We start from the raw sequence: 16,204 nt of genomic DNA, 5'->3' as shown, positions 1-16,204 counted from the left end.
GCGGCTTACAGAGGGATCAGGCCGAGCCTCAGATCCTGACTCCTCATCGTTTGCTGGTTTGTCAGGATCATCCAGAGACTCTGGTGTCAAAGCACTCCACATCAGGTGAAGACGTCAAATGTCACTTTATCATGAATGGAAACTGTTTACAGAGATATTAACCTAAAAAAACCTCGTGCCACATTGAGAATTATTAAACCAAATCAGTATGCGTTAATTGACTAGCTCAGACCCTGGGAATGTTGTCAACAAAAGAAGACAAATCAACAATAATGTGTCAAAGAAGGTCGTCAAAAGTGCAACACTCCTAACCAGAGATAAAATTACCCTCATGTGTATGTTTCTGCAACATCCAGATGTGTTCACAGCGATCCGCTCGGGCATGAAACACATGGGTCTTTGCCTCTGAGCCTTCCTAATCCCAGATGCCTCCTCTGTTCTTTCTGTGCGCGCAGGCCGTCATTTCACAGACGGTATTTTGATGGAATTTATAAATGGAAGAGCATGACAAGTTTTATGAGCTTAACATTATGTTCTACATGTTACATACTTTTGATTGGAGCGCTGGTAAACAAATGTGGGACGTGTAGCTTTGAATATGTTACAGAAAAAAATTTACAAGAATGTAAATCAGTCACAATACTTTGAACCAACCAGTGCACTGTTTATTCATTTACAGGCTTTAAAATGTTCTGATTTAGTTGAACTAAAAAGTTCTACAGAGCTTAAACACAAAGCTCAAAATGACATACTTCCTAAGGGCCCGATCAGACAGAGCGCACCACGCTGCTTTTTTTGTTGAAGCCTACGGTTAAAAAAAGAGCAGCTCCCTGCACCTTTTTTTTCTACTGTTGTTAAGGCCACCACCGAATAGCTGTCATTAACCTTACTGTTATATTGTCTATTGACAGAAGGCCCGCCTCTCCTTTCATCCGATTGGACCGTCAGAAAAACGCCAATGACGTCGGGTGCTTTTCTGCTTTGAGTTGAAGTTTATTCAACTCGATGCACTCAGAGCGTTTCCTCAAAAACGCGAGGCGCACAGAGCGGAAAAAAGCGAGGCGCTCTCCAACGTAAAAGCAGCGCACAAAAAGCGTCCCTCTCATGACAAAAAGCCGCCCCCAGCTGCTAAAACGCGCTCTGTCTGTCTGATCGACTCTTATTGTGTTCAGAGGTTTTGTAAAATAAGAGACAGCCGGTTTGAACTAAAGAGGACAGGTATTTAAAAAAAACAAAGGTAAGGACACATTTAAAGTCTCTCAAAGGTGTAACCCAGCTAGCAGGGAATGTTCCCGTAACATTGGCTAACATCACCTACAAGTTCTGATTACGTTTGAAAGAAAACGTTTTAATCTAATATTTAAAGAACGTTTTAAGGATGTTTCTCATTTCAAATAAAGTTCTTGTAACGTTAAAACTTAAACTAAGACAAAATGTTTTAACTGCAACATTCTGAAGATACTTTCAGGATGTTATTGAGGCCTGAGACGTCAGAACAGCTTTTATAAAACATTTGCTCAACGTTACATAAAAACAAAGGTAGAACATGCTCACTGCAACATTCTGAGGATCTTTTCGGGATGTAAGTACGGCCTCAACTATCAGAACGTGATTTATAGAACGTTCCTGAAATGTGATTTGAACATTTTCACTGCAACTTTCCGAGAACGTTTTCAGAGAACATTCTCCTGATAGTAAAAGGAACATTCTGGGAACCAAGTAAAAACGCCCCGCTCAGAACATCGCATGTAACATTCTCAGAACGTTCTTAGAACAAAACTTTTCTCGCAGGGAAACCTGTGGAATATCTTTGATAAAGAATTAAAATTGTTTTTCACTTAGTGCATTTAAAAAAAAAAAAAAGATAATAAATAAGATGATAAATATGAAATTAAAAATATTTTATGCAGATTTCTTTTTTTTTTTTTTAGATTAAAACAAAATGTCTTGTTTTTGCTTCTTTATTGTTTAGTATGAAATTCTTGAAACTTCAGTGTTGTTTTCTTTTTTGTATGAAATGTTTTAAACGTTGTTTGTTCTGCGTTGTTATGGTGTAACTATAACTATAATTAAATGGCTGCCTAACAAAATATGTTATGTAAAAAGTGTAGGCTTAAAAAGCCGAACCTTCAGCCTACACCTTTTCGGTTGGCTTATCCGATGTATTTATTTGTAATACATATAACTTCTATGTGTAAATAAATAGATGAAGTAAAGTCGGCTCGAAAGTGAGATATCAATCAAGATATCAATGATGCTTCATCAGTGCTGACCTGCTGAGAAAAAATAACTACTGGAAAAACCAGAGGATGGAGTCGATGGAGAGCACGGCATAAACACCTCCGCACTGGGCAGCATCGATGGTTGAGAACTGGGCCGCCATGGATGAACACTTCAAACACAGGGACTTCTCTTTATAAGGTTAATCTTAATGAATGCTTTAAAGTGGCTCAAATTCAAATAAGAGGCTCATCAGTGACAACTACTTCCCTGTGTCTCTCTCACCGTCTGTTCCTCGAAGTGGCCGAAGAAGAGGAACCAGAGTCTGAGGAAGTGATAAGATAACAATCAAGCTGTTAACACTGATAGAGCAACACCTTTGCTCTGTCATTGCCCCATTCTGATCACATTCACCACATAAACACACTCGTGTGGGCCACCCGTAAACACACTCTGATGGCACGGAACAACAAAGAGTGCAAGATGTGCTGAATCAGGCCTGTTAGGAGAAGTATGACAGTCACACAGGGGGTTCAAACAGGACCCACTATAGATCCGATGCCAGTCCTTGTAAGGTGAAAATAATGTCTTTACAAGAATCAGTCCAAAAGAAGCACCGCAGACTTAAAGAATACAAGCTGCCATGCAATGACTTTGCAGACAATCTTGTGGAAAATAAGGAGCTTCTTTATCTCAAAATTTCAGCTTCTTCATTAAATATAAAGAACTAAAGATGGGGGAATTTTAACTTAGGAGGCTCGGGCTTCAATAAAAATCACAAGTAATAAAACACATTAGACTCTGAAATGGGGGAAGAGAGAGTGGGGATGACACGCGGCAAAGGGCCGAGGGCGGGAGTTGAACCCGGGACTGCCGCATTGAGGACTATAGCCTCTGTACATGGTCGCCGATTTTAACCGCTGAGCTAAACCGGCGCCAAATCGCCCATTTATAAAGAATTAATAATAATAATAAACTATTGCAATTCAATTCAAAAATTGTGTGAATTAAAATCAACTAATTGGATGTGCATTCTTCCATCCATATCTACAAATATAATGTGACATAATGTGTGTATGTATAGGGCTGTCGATCGATTTAAAAAAATGTACTGATTAGACTGAAGCTTGTAATAAATGTAACATCAGGAAACGAATGTAGAACTAACACAAAGGAAGTTTATCTGAGTAAAAATACTTTTGTTTAATAGCGTCTTTATAACTTTAAACACAGATTCTCTCCTGTGAACAGATTTCAAATAAAACCCTCAAGGCCATCACAATTGTCTGTTGACACAATTGACAGCTTGAAAGGCATATTTCTTTTTTGAGGGGGGCTTTTAATGCCTTTTTTCAGAGAGAGGACAGTGGTTAGTGGTGGGAATGGGGGACGTGAGCGTGGGGACGACAAACAGCAAGGGGCCGAGGGTGGGAGTTGAACCTTGGGACGCCGCAGCGAGGACTGCGGCCTCTGTATAAGGTCTTCGATTTAACCGCTGAGCTAAACCGGCGCCTGAAAGGCATATTTCTTATGTACTGAAAGAAACAAGAACAAAACCCAGGCCTGTAAGGGCCCGTTTAATTTCAGAACCATCATTGTCCTTATCCATCTTTAGCCAGGATGGTTCGGTGCGGCGGTCGTCACAGCGCTGCTGCGGCGAGTGAGCTGCCGAAAAAGTTGCAAAATTTGTCACTAGTGACTTTAAATTTGAACGTGTTAAATACTTCAAATTAATCGCAATAATTTTGACAGCACACACATATATATATATATATATTAATTGTGGATCGATATAGATCATCTAACTTCAAGTACAGCGATCTGTTTTTTTTCCCCTTGGGACCTGTAATCTTGGAGTGTAATTCACTAAAATACCTGCAGCCCCAGCTCATAATCCAGGATATATAAGTATAAGAAGAAGCCGCTACAACACTGAGATAACATGATTAACATCTTCATAAGGTGATTAACACAACTGTGAATCTCGATGTGAACTGTGTTCAGCTGCTAATAAGACTTAGCACAGAAATCTAATGATTAGAGGAGAGAACGTTACAGCAATGCTTTCACCATAACAAAGACACTCCCTTTATTTCATGGTAAACTTTTCTTTGCAATGAACATGTCACGTCTAATTAGAACCATTAAGTCTACAAAGTTCTTCCCATTAAAATAGAGGAACACACGCTTTCTGTAGGCCTGGATATCCCTCGTCATGACGCCCAACGTTGACCAGATGAATACACTGATAATCCCCACAGTTATCTTAATCCACTGTCTAATTGTCTAATCACTTTGGCTGAGCTAAACTTTGAATATGAGGAAGTGATGAGAGGTCAGAGTCCTCTCTGACCTGACTTTGGTTTGGTGGTTAAATCGTTAATATCTGGTCCAAAACTGCAATTCTTCTAAATGTTGCGCAATTGTGCACATATAAAGAGACGTGTATCAGCCTGTCAGTTATTTCATCTCTCACAGCTCTGCAGACTTTTGTCTCTAGTCAGTCGGTGGAAAGGTAAGAACCCAAGAACTTTATTGTGACGAAGATAATGCACTTGTAATAAAACTACAAACAACTTTTGACTGTTGCATTTTCTGTTTTAGGATGAAGTGCATTGTGGTCTTTCTCGTGTTGTCCCTGGTCGTCCTCATGGCTGAACCTGGGGAGTGCTTCTTTAAGCACCTGCTACACGGTACCACACACACTAATGTTATACTGTCACTGACTCTTTTATGTTTTATAAAATTGTTCAGATTAAATGTAATAATTGAAATCTCTTTTCGATTTTATTTAGTGGGCAACATGATCCACGGGTAAGTACCTACAACAGCACTGCTACTATTACAATGAATATTAAAGTTAAAGTATTCTCATTGTGTCAGTACGTCTCATATATAATAATACAAATACAAACAGTAGTGTCTCCTCTCCCTCTGACAGGTTGTTATCCGGGCACCACCATGCTGAGCAGCAGCAGCAGCAGGAGGAGCAGTTCGACAAACGTGGGATCGATTACAGACCAGGACGCCAGGGGTTTCAGTAGACTGAGGGCTGAACTCTGAAGCCAAGTTTTGTATTGAAGAAATGCTTCTTGCTTTTCATCATAAAAGAAAGAAATATCATTTATCTACTGCTTCTTGAAAATAAATTTCATTTATTTACATTGAGGTATTTTGGATGGATGGCAGTAAAATCTGTTTCCTAAATAAATTTGCATTTTCAAAGACATAACAGTTTTCTTTTGTCTCATTAAAATATAATTAAAATGAAAACGGTTTTACTCCTTTAAATAAGTTACTGCAAATCAATGTGTAAACGTAAATCAAATGTGTCTTTTCAAATCAATTATTTGACACAATAAATTATTATTTGATTGAAATTATTATTACTAGAATTTTTGTTTTTGTTTTTTAATTATTATATTAACGTTTTCTGTCCGGTACACTCACAGTGAGAGCTGCGTCCATAGCAACGCTTACTCTGGCCTTCCTAAAATTAGCTTACCAAGCTAATATTACTCACATTAAAATGAGCTGAGCTAGCTGTTAATTACATTCAAATGAGCTAAGCTAGCTGTTATTACTCACATTAAAATGAGCTAACCAAGCTAATATTACTCACATTAAAATGAGCTAAGCTAGCTGTTAATTACATCAAAATGAGCTAAGCTAGCTGTTATAACTCACATTAAAATGAACTAACCAAGCTAATATCACTCACATTTAAGTGAGCTAAGCTAGCTGTTAATTACATCAAATTGAGCTAAGCTAGCTGTTATTACTCACATTAAAATGAGCTAACCAAGCTAATATCGCTCACATTTAATTGAGCTAAGCTAGCTGTAAATTACATCAAAATGAGCTAAGCTAGCTGTTATTACTCACATTAAAATGAGCTAACCAAGCTAATATCACTCACATTTAAGTGAGCTAAGCTAGCTGTTAATTACATCAAAATGAGCTAAGCTAGCTGTTATTACTCAGATTAAAAGGAGCTAACAAAGCTAATATTGCATTAAAATGAGCTGAGCTAGCTGTTTTTTGCATTAAAATGAGCTAAGCTAGCTGTTATTACCGGAGGGGGTCTTTAAGAAACAAGTTTTAGACAAAAGCAACTGGATCTTCAAGCTTAAGGAAGGTGTTAAATATACTCAGACGTGTGTGACAGAACACCAACACACGAGGGTCCAAAGACAAACACAGGGAAGTGGTCCCCGTTTGGGTATTTTTAGTAAAGCTATAATTAGGGAAATTAGCTATGCATGGGGATATAGATATAATGTGTCCTCTGAAAGTGACCGAGCCTATTCATGTGCATTTGGAAACCACAGTGTTGTGTCTGTCTGGGGACCAGCTGGAGGGCTGAGGTCAGAGCCTTGATCAAGGGCAAAGGCAGGGAAATACCTGTGAGAGAACTGGAGCAACTAGAGGAAACCCAGGCAAATATCTGGTAGCAAAAGCCCCAATTAGCCCTGGTGGGTTAAAAAATTAATAACATTCCCACTTCTTTACACAATATACTCTTGTAACTTGCTTTTTAATCTACATATGAAACAGTAAGTGGTGATTTTCCGGATATATTCTTTGCCAGACTTTTATGTAGGTCAAGGATTTTTGAATTTAAAAGATATGATGTGGTCTTTATTTGTAACCTGCAATGACTTTTACAGCTTGCATGCAAACCGCTGCAACAATTACACACCATGGACAACAAAACAGTACAAGTTGTTGTACAAGCATTTCAAGTCTGCTGCGTTCAAACATTTTCCAGTCCCCTGACTCTGTTTCAGACCGACTCTAAAGCCTTGTTCGGGAGGGAGTTATCTCAGGACAATGAAAGTTATACTTCAACACAGCAGTGCAGCTGATCTTGTGGAACACTTTCAAACCACAATGGCTGAAAAATTAACGAGTGTCAAGTTACAATAATAGTTGACAACAAATTAGACAAACTGTTGAGGAAATTAACAGCAAAGTTCATAGAACACACTGCTGCCTAAAACACAACCCACAAACAGCTTCCTGTTTTATGTTAACTGTTGCGACTGACCACAACGGTGTGACTTCGTGGAGAAAGATAACCTCTTCTTCTTTCTTAAAACTCTTCTTCTCCCTTCTAAAAATTCTTGGTATCACATTCAAGAAGAAAAAGATGACTATGACCATTGCGTTTAAGCGATGACATACAACATGTAAGTTAGCGGTTTCACCTATTTTTAGTGTTTGTGCTAAGCTAAGCTAACGAGCACCTTGCTGTAGCCTTATATTTAATGGACAGATATGATTGGTATTAATCTCCTCATATTACTCCACACCAGAAGAAAGAGTAATATAGCAATAGAAAAGAGAATAGAAGTATTACCATGAATGTCAAACTGCCCTTTAAGATATTACATAGACTGAATGACTTTTTATTCTACGTGTATGTCACCCTTCATTTCATTATAATGATTTATTAAAAGCCCTGCACAGCGACAAGATACTAGTCATGGCACTAGGGAGCTGGAGCCGAAGTATTTCAACACAATTCAACACAAATTTAACTGCATTTATATATTTTACATTTTACTAATATTAAGATAATGCTGTTTAAGATGCTCAAATAAGAAGATTAAAAACTGTATCAAGATCAAGAAAAGAAGGACTTCTACCGCCAGAAGGCACTTGGAGAAGAGAAGATAGAAAACGTCGATTAGGGTGTGGCAAGAAATTCAACTTGATGCCCAAAAAGATCAGTGTGCACAAGCATGAAATAATATTAAAACAGATAAAAACGATACAAAATCTACTAATGCTACAGTTAAAAAAAGATTTTTGCTGCAAAAAAAGGGTCATGCATTAAATATTTTATTTTGTTCAGGTTATAAAGTCAAACAGGAGTTCAATGTTGAGTCCAAGCATTTTCTTATGTCTTAGAAACGGAGATCAAATAAAATCAGTACATTTACTGCACATAAAAAAGGTGCAATAAATGTTGTTTGTGTAATATTATTATAAATAATAACTGAATATTGTGAAAGGCCACATCGACACTGACAAACTCATCTTAGTCATCTTAGCCCAACCCCCTCCAACAACCGTTCGGTATAAAACTCCACAGCGGCTGCAGAAACCACAACTTCTGACTTTACTGTCGTTAACAACAGTCCTCTCACTCCGACGGTCCGACTGCTAGAAGGTAAAAACTATTAATATTTTATCTTTGTTTTACTTTACTTGACATAAAGTCATTAGATTGTGTCGTGCAAAGTGACACTTTAGATATGACTTAATTTAATAAAGAAATATGTGACAGCCCAGGTAAGATACTGTAAGTTAATTTATTTTTATTTTTTTATTTCGAATATGATTAAAATGACAACGTAAAATTAAAAAATTAAAAAATGTATTAATAAAAATTAAAAAACATTCAGGCAAATCGCAATAACGGAAATGAAAAAATTATGCCAAATATGTGGTACAATTATAAATACAATTTATATTAAAAGTTGAAAATGATCATAAAATAGAAAAGTATATAAAATGTGGAATATCCGGAGGAACAAAGTATGAATGAGCATGCAGCGTGGAGTCTCACTGTGACTGATTTGTTTGTATTTCAGGATGAAGTTTGCTGTGATGTTTCTCGTGCTGTCGCTGGTCGTCCTCCTGGCCGAACCTGGAGAGTGTTCCTGGAGAACTGTGTTGAGAGGGGCTAAAGGTGCAGTCAAAGGTGCTCTGCATGAAATTCAAGGTAAAAGTTAACATACATTCTGCATCGACTTCAACACGTAGACCTGACGTAGGCTACTTCAGTCTGTCATTTACATGTTGGTATATACATGAGTTTTGTGTTTTATTAGTCTGTTATTTAGTCGTGACATCTGAGCTGTATTTCTTACAGATAACTAACCTTAAGTAGAGAGAATCATTGATGTACTAACTTTAAATTAATTCATGTATTTATTTCACTTGTGTCTGTTTATCAGGCAAACACCACAGTCAACGGGGGAGGATGTCTTTCAGGTAAGCATTTCTGACTACTACATGTTAACATCAGTGAGAAAAATAATAAAGATAAACACAGGTTAAAGTATTATGGACAGAGATCCAAAATCAGTCACAGGTTTCCTTTCTGATCAGGAGCTATTGGCCGCACCTGTGATCTTCTCCCTCAGCTGGTGGCAATCAGCCTGGCTGAGAAGCTAAATGAGGAGGTTGGGGTTTCCCTGTTCAGTAGGGTTTTTGTCTGCAGAGGGTCAGCACCTTCAGTTGGCTTTCTGTGTTTTCTGTTCTGAGTGAAAGTTTGAAGTTTCTGTCCCCATTCCTTTGGCTTCCCCCTGTCCAGTAACTCCCACGACATAACCCTTTGTTTTGGGTCCAAGCTTTTTTCTCCGTCTATCGTATTGATAGAATCAGTGGGTGGCTGTGGGGAGTTTTATTCCCAATGGCATCTTTTAAAAACCTAAAAGGGCTCGTTGTGTTTTGACTTTTTTGGAAGAAGTGCAGTATTTTGTTAGTTTCCCAAGGCGGTGTTTCTTGGGAAACGTAACTTAAAGTCTCAAACCTAGACAACACTACAAGCCATCACTATTTCCAACAACCCAAGATACAAAAATCTTTATTAATTTACATTCAGTTGTTTGAATTCTGGTGATGAATTGACTGGTTGTTTTAATTCTAATTTTCATTCTTTTGTCTTATTTGTTATAGAAGCCGAGGACGGAACCTAAGAGGCCCATATCAAGAGGACTACAACCAACATCAGCAAGATTATTGGCCCTGAATCTGTCCATTTTAGACAAGATACAGTTATAGCTACAGTCTATCTTTTTTGCTTTGCTAGGCCACAAAACAAATGTTTTGTTAAAGTTGTTTTTGTTTGCATAAGGAAGTTGCATTTCAGTTTTCAGCTATAGTGATTTTCAAAAATATTAAAATGCTTGATACTGAAAACCATCCTATTGAATGATAAAGCTGTTTTGACATATTATTCAAGTAAATAAGTTTTTATAACAAGACTCAACAAACTGACAACCTGCAGACAAATCAGGAAATGTTGGCACTATTATCACAGCTCCAGTTGCTTTTCTAAAAATGTGAAATGGCTTGCTATGTGCTTCTGATGAATTAAACTGAATTACAAAACACAATCTATGCTTGGTTTTATTTCTAAAATGTGTATCACTAAACACCAACGCAATACATGACACTGATATTGAAATAACTACATGAATGGGGTATCAGCAATGATGTTCAAGATCTACTACAAAATAAGTTTCTGTGCAATGTCATTAGAGAGCCCAATAATGAGGATTCTTATTAAATTATTGTGAATTCATCATATTCTTACAGCCTCATGCTAAGCTATGCAAAACACACCATTCAATACAAAAACAAGAGGATTAATAAAATGTTTCCTTAAAAAAAGATGAGATTTAAAAGAAACTTCAGAGGACCCAGGATGTTTCCTTGAGGATCTCCAAGTTATTGAGGCTGTTTTGTTATGAGGATCGTATGCAATATAAATGATTAAACGTTAGAATGTTTTTTAATATATTAATTGTTGTCCTTATTAATTCTTGTTCCACAATATTTTTGCATATATAACCAAATAGATATGGATATGTTCTGTATAAATGCGTCCTCCAGTTCGGGTCATTTTAGTCAGTAAAGGCATAACCTTTCTTAATATTGTCAAACCACTCGAACGACATCAAAAAGACCGCTCACTATCACAAAGTAAAAAAAGAGGTTAAGAGTCAATGTAATAAAAATTACATTTATAAATTAATTTATCTGTATTTATTTGTACGGTATATTTTTTAGGTTTTATTAATTAAATTATTTTTATAAATAATTATGTTCTATTAACCTTTGCTGTGTTAATTTGCATTTGTTATATTGTGTTATATAAATAAAATAAACCTGATTTCAGTATTGAATGCTGATAGACATGATACACACAACTTCATTAGGAAGATGGCATTATGAAGAGAGCTCAGATCGCTGTGCTTAACAGTTAAAGGCCATGTCCAAATAGTTATTAGACATTAAGGAAACTTGTACCAAACATCTGTTGTGTTTTTCCTTTTTATAAAATCAGGTTGAATATTTTATAAACTTTTTATTTTTTGACACAACGATAAAAAAGCTCACATTTTCTATTTCAGGCATTCTATCTTTGTGTTGATTTGTCAAATTGATTCAAAATGTAATGTTTGACTAAGATATGTGACTGTTTTAACCAGCTTTAGAGAACTCCTGGACTATTGGAAGAATTTTAACTTAAGACGTTTACAAGCAGGTGGAAATCGAGTCAAACAGCTGAAAAACAGGATGACTCGATGCTGTGAACTCAGGTGACATTAAAGTCTTATCTGCATAACAAATAAGACGTTGCACAATTTGTGGTAGTTTGCAGAGCGCTGAAAAGTTTTGCTCATTAAGTTCTGTAGCTTTGTGCTTTGCAATGCAGGAAACAAAATGAAGAAGCAAACAAACCAATTTTCTCAGATGTTATCAGGATGACGAAGCAAAGTTTTAATTGTTTGTGGAAAATGTTTTATTTTGCAAAGTGTCCTGATGAATAAACCTGCAACACAAAACATCAAACTCTGCTTGGTGTTAAACTTCAGGACATATAAATGACAGAAAGTAGTCTATTTTTTAAAAACGGTTTGGTTTGCATTTGGGGACTCTGTATCGTCTGCCGGATGGTAAAAGTTCATATTCAGATTATACAGAGTCCCCAAATGCAAACTAAACTGTTTTAAATGTACCTTTGTGTCCCATTAACATTACTAACCACATATCTTCCCAGGAGTTCTTGTGCTCCCTTGTCTTGTAGGGTCCTGGGGATCGTGTTGGGCCTCTCTTTAAATAACATGGCAAAGAGTACGATTCTGCTGTGAACTGCGTCACTGTCAGATTCCAGCCTGTTCTCACTTCCAAGGCGTCAAAATGCTTTGACCCTCAGCATCTCACACTTGGCCCATAGTATCACTCAGCTTCTGCACAAGACGCGCCAACTAACAAATGTAAACCCATCGAATTAAAACACGGAGAAACATGGGTTGGGTGGCAGTTGAGGACAGGGAATGGGCCGAACAACTCAAGACCCTCATCCAGGACACGAGGGTTGGAGTTCTTGTTGTTAACTACCTCATGATGTTTTCCCAAACATAAACCACATAGTTTTTTGCCTGAACTAGGGATGCACGATATTGGATTTTTTGCTGATATCCGATATGCCAATATTTTACAACTCATTTAGCCGATTACCGATACCGATATTTTTTTCCCGCACACCTAATTGCAGAGATCATCAACTCTCTTCTGTATTGGAATTAGCGTACAGTATAATGGTGATACTCTTATCACATTTGTTACAACGGTCGGGGTGACGGGTCTTGAGATGGTTAATCAAGTTTGTAGTGTTGAAAGACTTTGCCTTGGCTCCTCCTCGCATCACTGAAGCTGAGCAGTCATTGCAAATAGCAGTTTTGCTTTCTATTTCGGACACTTTGAAAAACTTCCACACCATGGACATTTTGGCTTCTAACTCTCTCATGCTGCAGGTAGACACATGTGACGTCATCACGCTGCGCCGCGCAGGTCTTCTTCGCGCCGGGAACATTGCGCCAAGGTTGGGCATTTAGTCAAGTATGCAGCAGCCCATTATTTTATCGGTTAATTATATCGGCGTGTTGGCCGATGTCCGATAGTTCATTTTTAAACCAATATCGGCCGATACCGATAACATGCCGATAATATCGTGCATCCCTAGCCTGAACCTAACCAAACTAAGTGTTCGAGAAGAAGAAAAGATGCTGCCATGAAGGTTTTGAATAATTCCCCTTCTTGAAGCTGAAGTCTGGCTGGGTGCTGCTGAGTCACATGAGCTGCAAAGATTACGCAATGTGCTCAGTTGTGTTTAAAATGAGCTCCTTGTTGGTGCACCAGTCTTTATTATCATCCCCACAAATAAATAAGAGATAAACCAGGAAAAGAACGAGGATTTTATGCCATAATTGTAATTATAATTATGGGTTTTTTGGTTGCTGCATTATCGAATATGATATTTATGGTGCTTCCCTCCTCTCTCCAACGCCGGAGAAGCTAATTTAGCTTCAGAGAGCCGAGTCCAGGCAGGCTGTGGTGTCACAGATATGGATGATGGATCTATCTCACTGTCGCCTGCAGACAACCTAAAGGGCAGACTGGACCCACCCCTGAAAATGACACCTGAATGTCCCCCGGAAAGTAAAACAAACACACACCAAGCGAGCAGGCAGGAGTTTGTTTTGAGCGGATGGAGCTGCGCTTAAAACATATCGATCGGAAATGAGATGTGGTCAGAGGAGGGATAAGGTGTGTACGTGCGTGTGTGTGCGTGTGTGTGCGTGTGTGTGTGTGTGTGTGTGTGTGAGGGTCACCCGTGTCATTGGCCGCGGTTGTTTACCTAGAAGCGATTGCTGGCCTCACACAGACAGAGCTGCGTGGTAAATAATAGAAGAGCGATGACGGAGGGCAGACACACACAAACAGAGATCAGCATCAAGGTTAAAGATGTGTGTGTGTGTGTGTGTGTGTGTAATAGGAGAGGTCTTTAGCGATATGTCATTAATACATGAGGAGGGTTTACAGATCAGAGAGGGAGGGGCAGAGAGACAGACGTGGATCATGTGCACATCAGATGCGTGAGAGGTCTGTATGTCTCAGTGACAGCTCAGTCGATTTGATCAAAGCCGCACTGCAGAGTCAGGTGACTCCTCCACTTACTCACTTTACATCTCTCCATTCATACAAGCTGCTGATCCAATGGGCGAAGAACTTCCTCGTGCACTTGCAGTCCTAAAGCTGTGACCACTTGCAGGAGCATGCAGAGTAATTAAAGTAAAATGCAAGACTAGGGGTAGCTACAGGATAGTCCGTCTACCCCGCGTGGTGCTCTGCTCACGCTCTTTTGAAAGGCTATCGTTAACCCAGTCTCCTTGTCTCCGTTGACCAGCTGCAGGACCTCGACCTTTGCAACACCCCACCAGCCTCTGACTGAATATTTTGGAAACCTCATAACCCCACTCTCACAACCTAGGACCTCCTTACTTCAGACAAGCCAAAATCACCTTGCAAGATAAGATTTTGTTACAATAAACTCTGTTTCAACCTTTACTCCTTTTGAAAAATGATTAAAACAGTTGCAGGTTTTCATATCTGAGTAAATACTTTTCTTTGTCATCAAAGCACCTGTTTATTTCAATAATTCCTACAAAAAAATACCACCTCATCTCTTAAGCCCTTTTCACACTGGTCAAAAAACCTGCTAACAGCCGCTAACACCTGGCTTTTTTGCTTAGTGGGAAAGGTTACAATCGACATTCAGACCCGGGGTCAAATGACTCTGCCGTAGACCCGGGTAATTATCGCCTCGGCGATTGATGGGAACACAAAACCCACGTAGACGCGCTAATCTCCGCCCCCTTTCCAGCGGGTTGCTATGCTCCGTCGGTAACTTCTCCTTGACTCCTTGTCATCTCAGCTACAAATTCAACCCGTCTCCGTCCGAGTTGCAGGCAACACCTCCTCATACCTACACGTCTGTAATGGACAAAATGCGGTTAAAGTTATAAAAAGGTTTTAGTTTTGTTTGGTCTGGGCTCCAGAAACTCTTGGTTAGATGTAAAAAAGTCTAAAATAAGTGTGCTAGTTATCAGAGATGTGGACTTGAGACTTGGTGACTTATACTCGAGTCGACTTGAGTCACTGTTTTGATGACTTGCGACTTGACAAAAAATAAATGACTTGAGACTCGACTTGACTTGGGGCATGATGACTCGGATGACTCGCGTGTGTTCATAAGTTTGAATGTTAGCTGTTAAATATAAAATGATAAAATTCAATGTTGTTAAGTTTCTGTCTAACTATCAAGTATGTACGCAGCACAAACTGGGAATCATGATTGGATGACTCAAAAAGCTCCCCGCTATGTGATTGTCATGATTGGATGGCTGGCTGTCAGTCAAACTCCTCGCTATGGCAACACGCAACATCAAAGCCCCCAAATAGAATCTTCATCAGTCGTACTCGTTACTACTCAATACGGTCTAAGAGCAGACCATCATCATGGCTGCGTCTGTGCCAAGATAATACAGATACAATTCATTGTCATACTTTGTGAACAGGTTATATAAATTGGCCAATAATATCATTATTGGACGAGCTATTAACACCTTGTCTATAATAATGTGCAGCCAATGATCCTGAGTTTGAACAATCCTGCATTTTAACAAGAACATTTCAAACTGTAAAACACGAACAGAAAGAGAAGGTGCCAGTCATACTGAGACGAACACAATGTCGAGACACAACTTTAAGTGTGAACAAGAGTTTTGAACAATAACTTTTTTTGTCGTTGTTTTCTTTCCTGTCCTGAAGCGCCCTCTTAATAACAGCCTGCTGTGAGAAGTCAGACAGGGCAAACAATAAAGACGGGGCAAATATGTCACCAAAGATGAAAGCTTGAGGACACTAACACAACAACAACAATCACTTCTGTTACCGCTCAGTGTTAAACTCCCTTTGCTTCTGTCCTCTGCTCTCTACATTAAAACCAGAAAGATATCAGATCTCTGACTGTTCACGCAAAAAACTAAATCTATTCTCCAAAATGTAAAGTCCACAGAAAACATTTGACACGACAGTGAAAATGTGTTCAGATGGTTTGATGAGGCTGTGGGGAGGAAGATGTTAGGAATCAAAATAGAAGCATCCGTGTTTGGAGGTGTGGTGGATCTGGGATTACATAGTGCTATTCTAGCGTGTGTATGTGTGTGTGTGTGTGTGTGTCGGTGTTGAATGCACTGATCAATATAGTGGATGTCACCAATCTCCCCAGCAGTGACTGAACGTGGATACAATCCCCCTGAGCAATTTCTCTCTCACTCTTTTTTTTTTCTGTCTCTCTCTGTGCCCCCTCTTTTTCTCTGTCTCTCCCCCTCTCTTT

At 38.7% G+C, this 16,204-nt stretch overlaps 2 protein-coding genes across 2 annotated transcripts in view; one reads left to right on the top strand and one right to left on the bottom strand.

Annotated features, from left to right (window-relative positions):
• The window catches only part of LOC138612408 (exostosin-1), a 260,576-nt gene that overhangs the window by 115,757 nt on the left and 128,615 nt on the right, over positions 1 to 16,204 (bottom strand). The window lies entirely within an intron of this gene.
• Positions 4,652 to 5,452, top strand: LOC138612416 (pleurocidin-like peptide WF3). Its single transcript, XM_069685644.1, has 4 exons — positions 4,652 to 4,735; positions 4,825 to 4,913; positions 5,016 to 5,034; positions 5,162 to 5,452. Exons 2-4 carry the CDS (start codon positions 4,826 to 4,828, stop codon positions 5,262 to 5,264), a joined length of 210 nt encoding a protein of 69 aa, XP_069541745.1. The 5' UTR covers positions 4,652 to 4,735; position 4,825; the 3' UTR covers positions 5,265 to 5,452.

Source organism: Semicossyphus pulcher, unplaced genomic scaffold (genome assembly GCF_022749685.1).
Source record: "Semicossyphus pulcher isolate SPU_LCO1_2020_fin unplaced genomic scaffold, fSemPul1.0.p SCAF_11, whole genome shotgun sequence".
Taxonomy (NCBI): domain Eukaryota; kingdom Metazoa; phylum Chordata; class Actinopteri; order Labriformes; family Labridae; genus Semicossyphus; species Semicossyphus pulcher.
The sequence above is the reverse complement of the archived record's forward strand: the minus strand, read 5'-3'. Positions and strand labels throughout refer to the sequence as shown.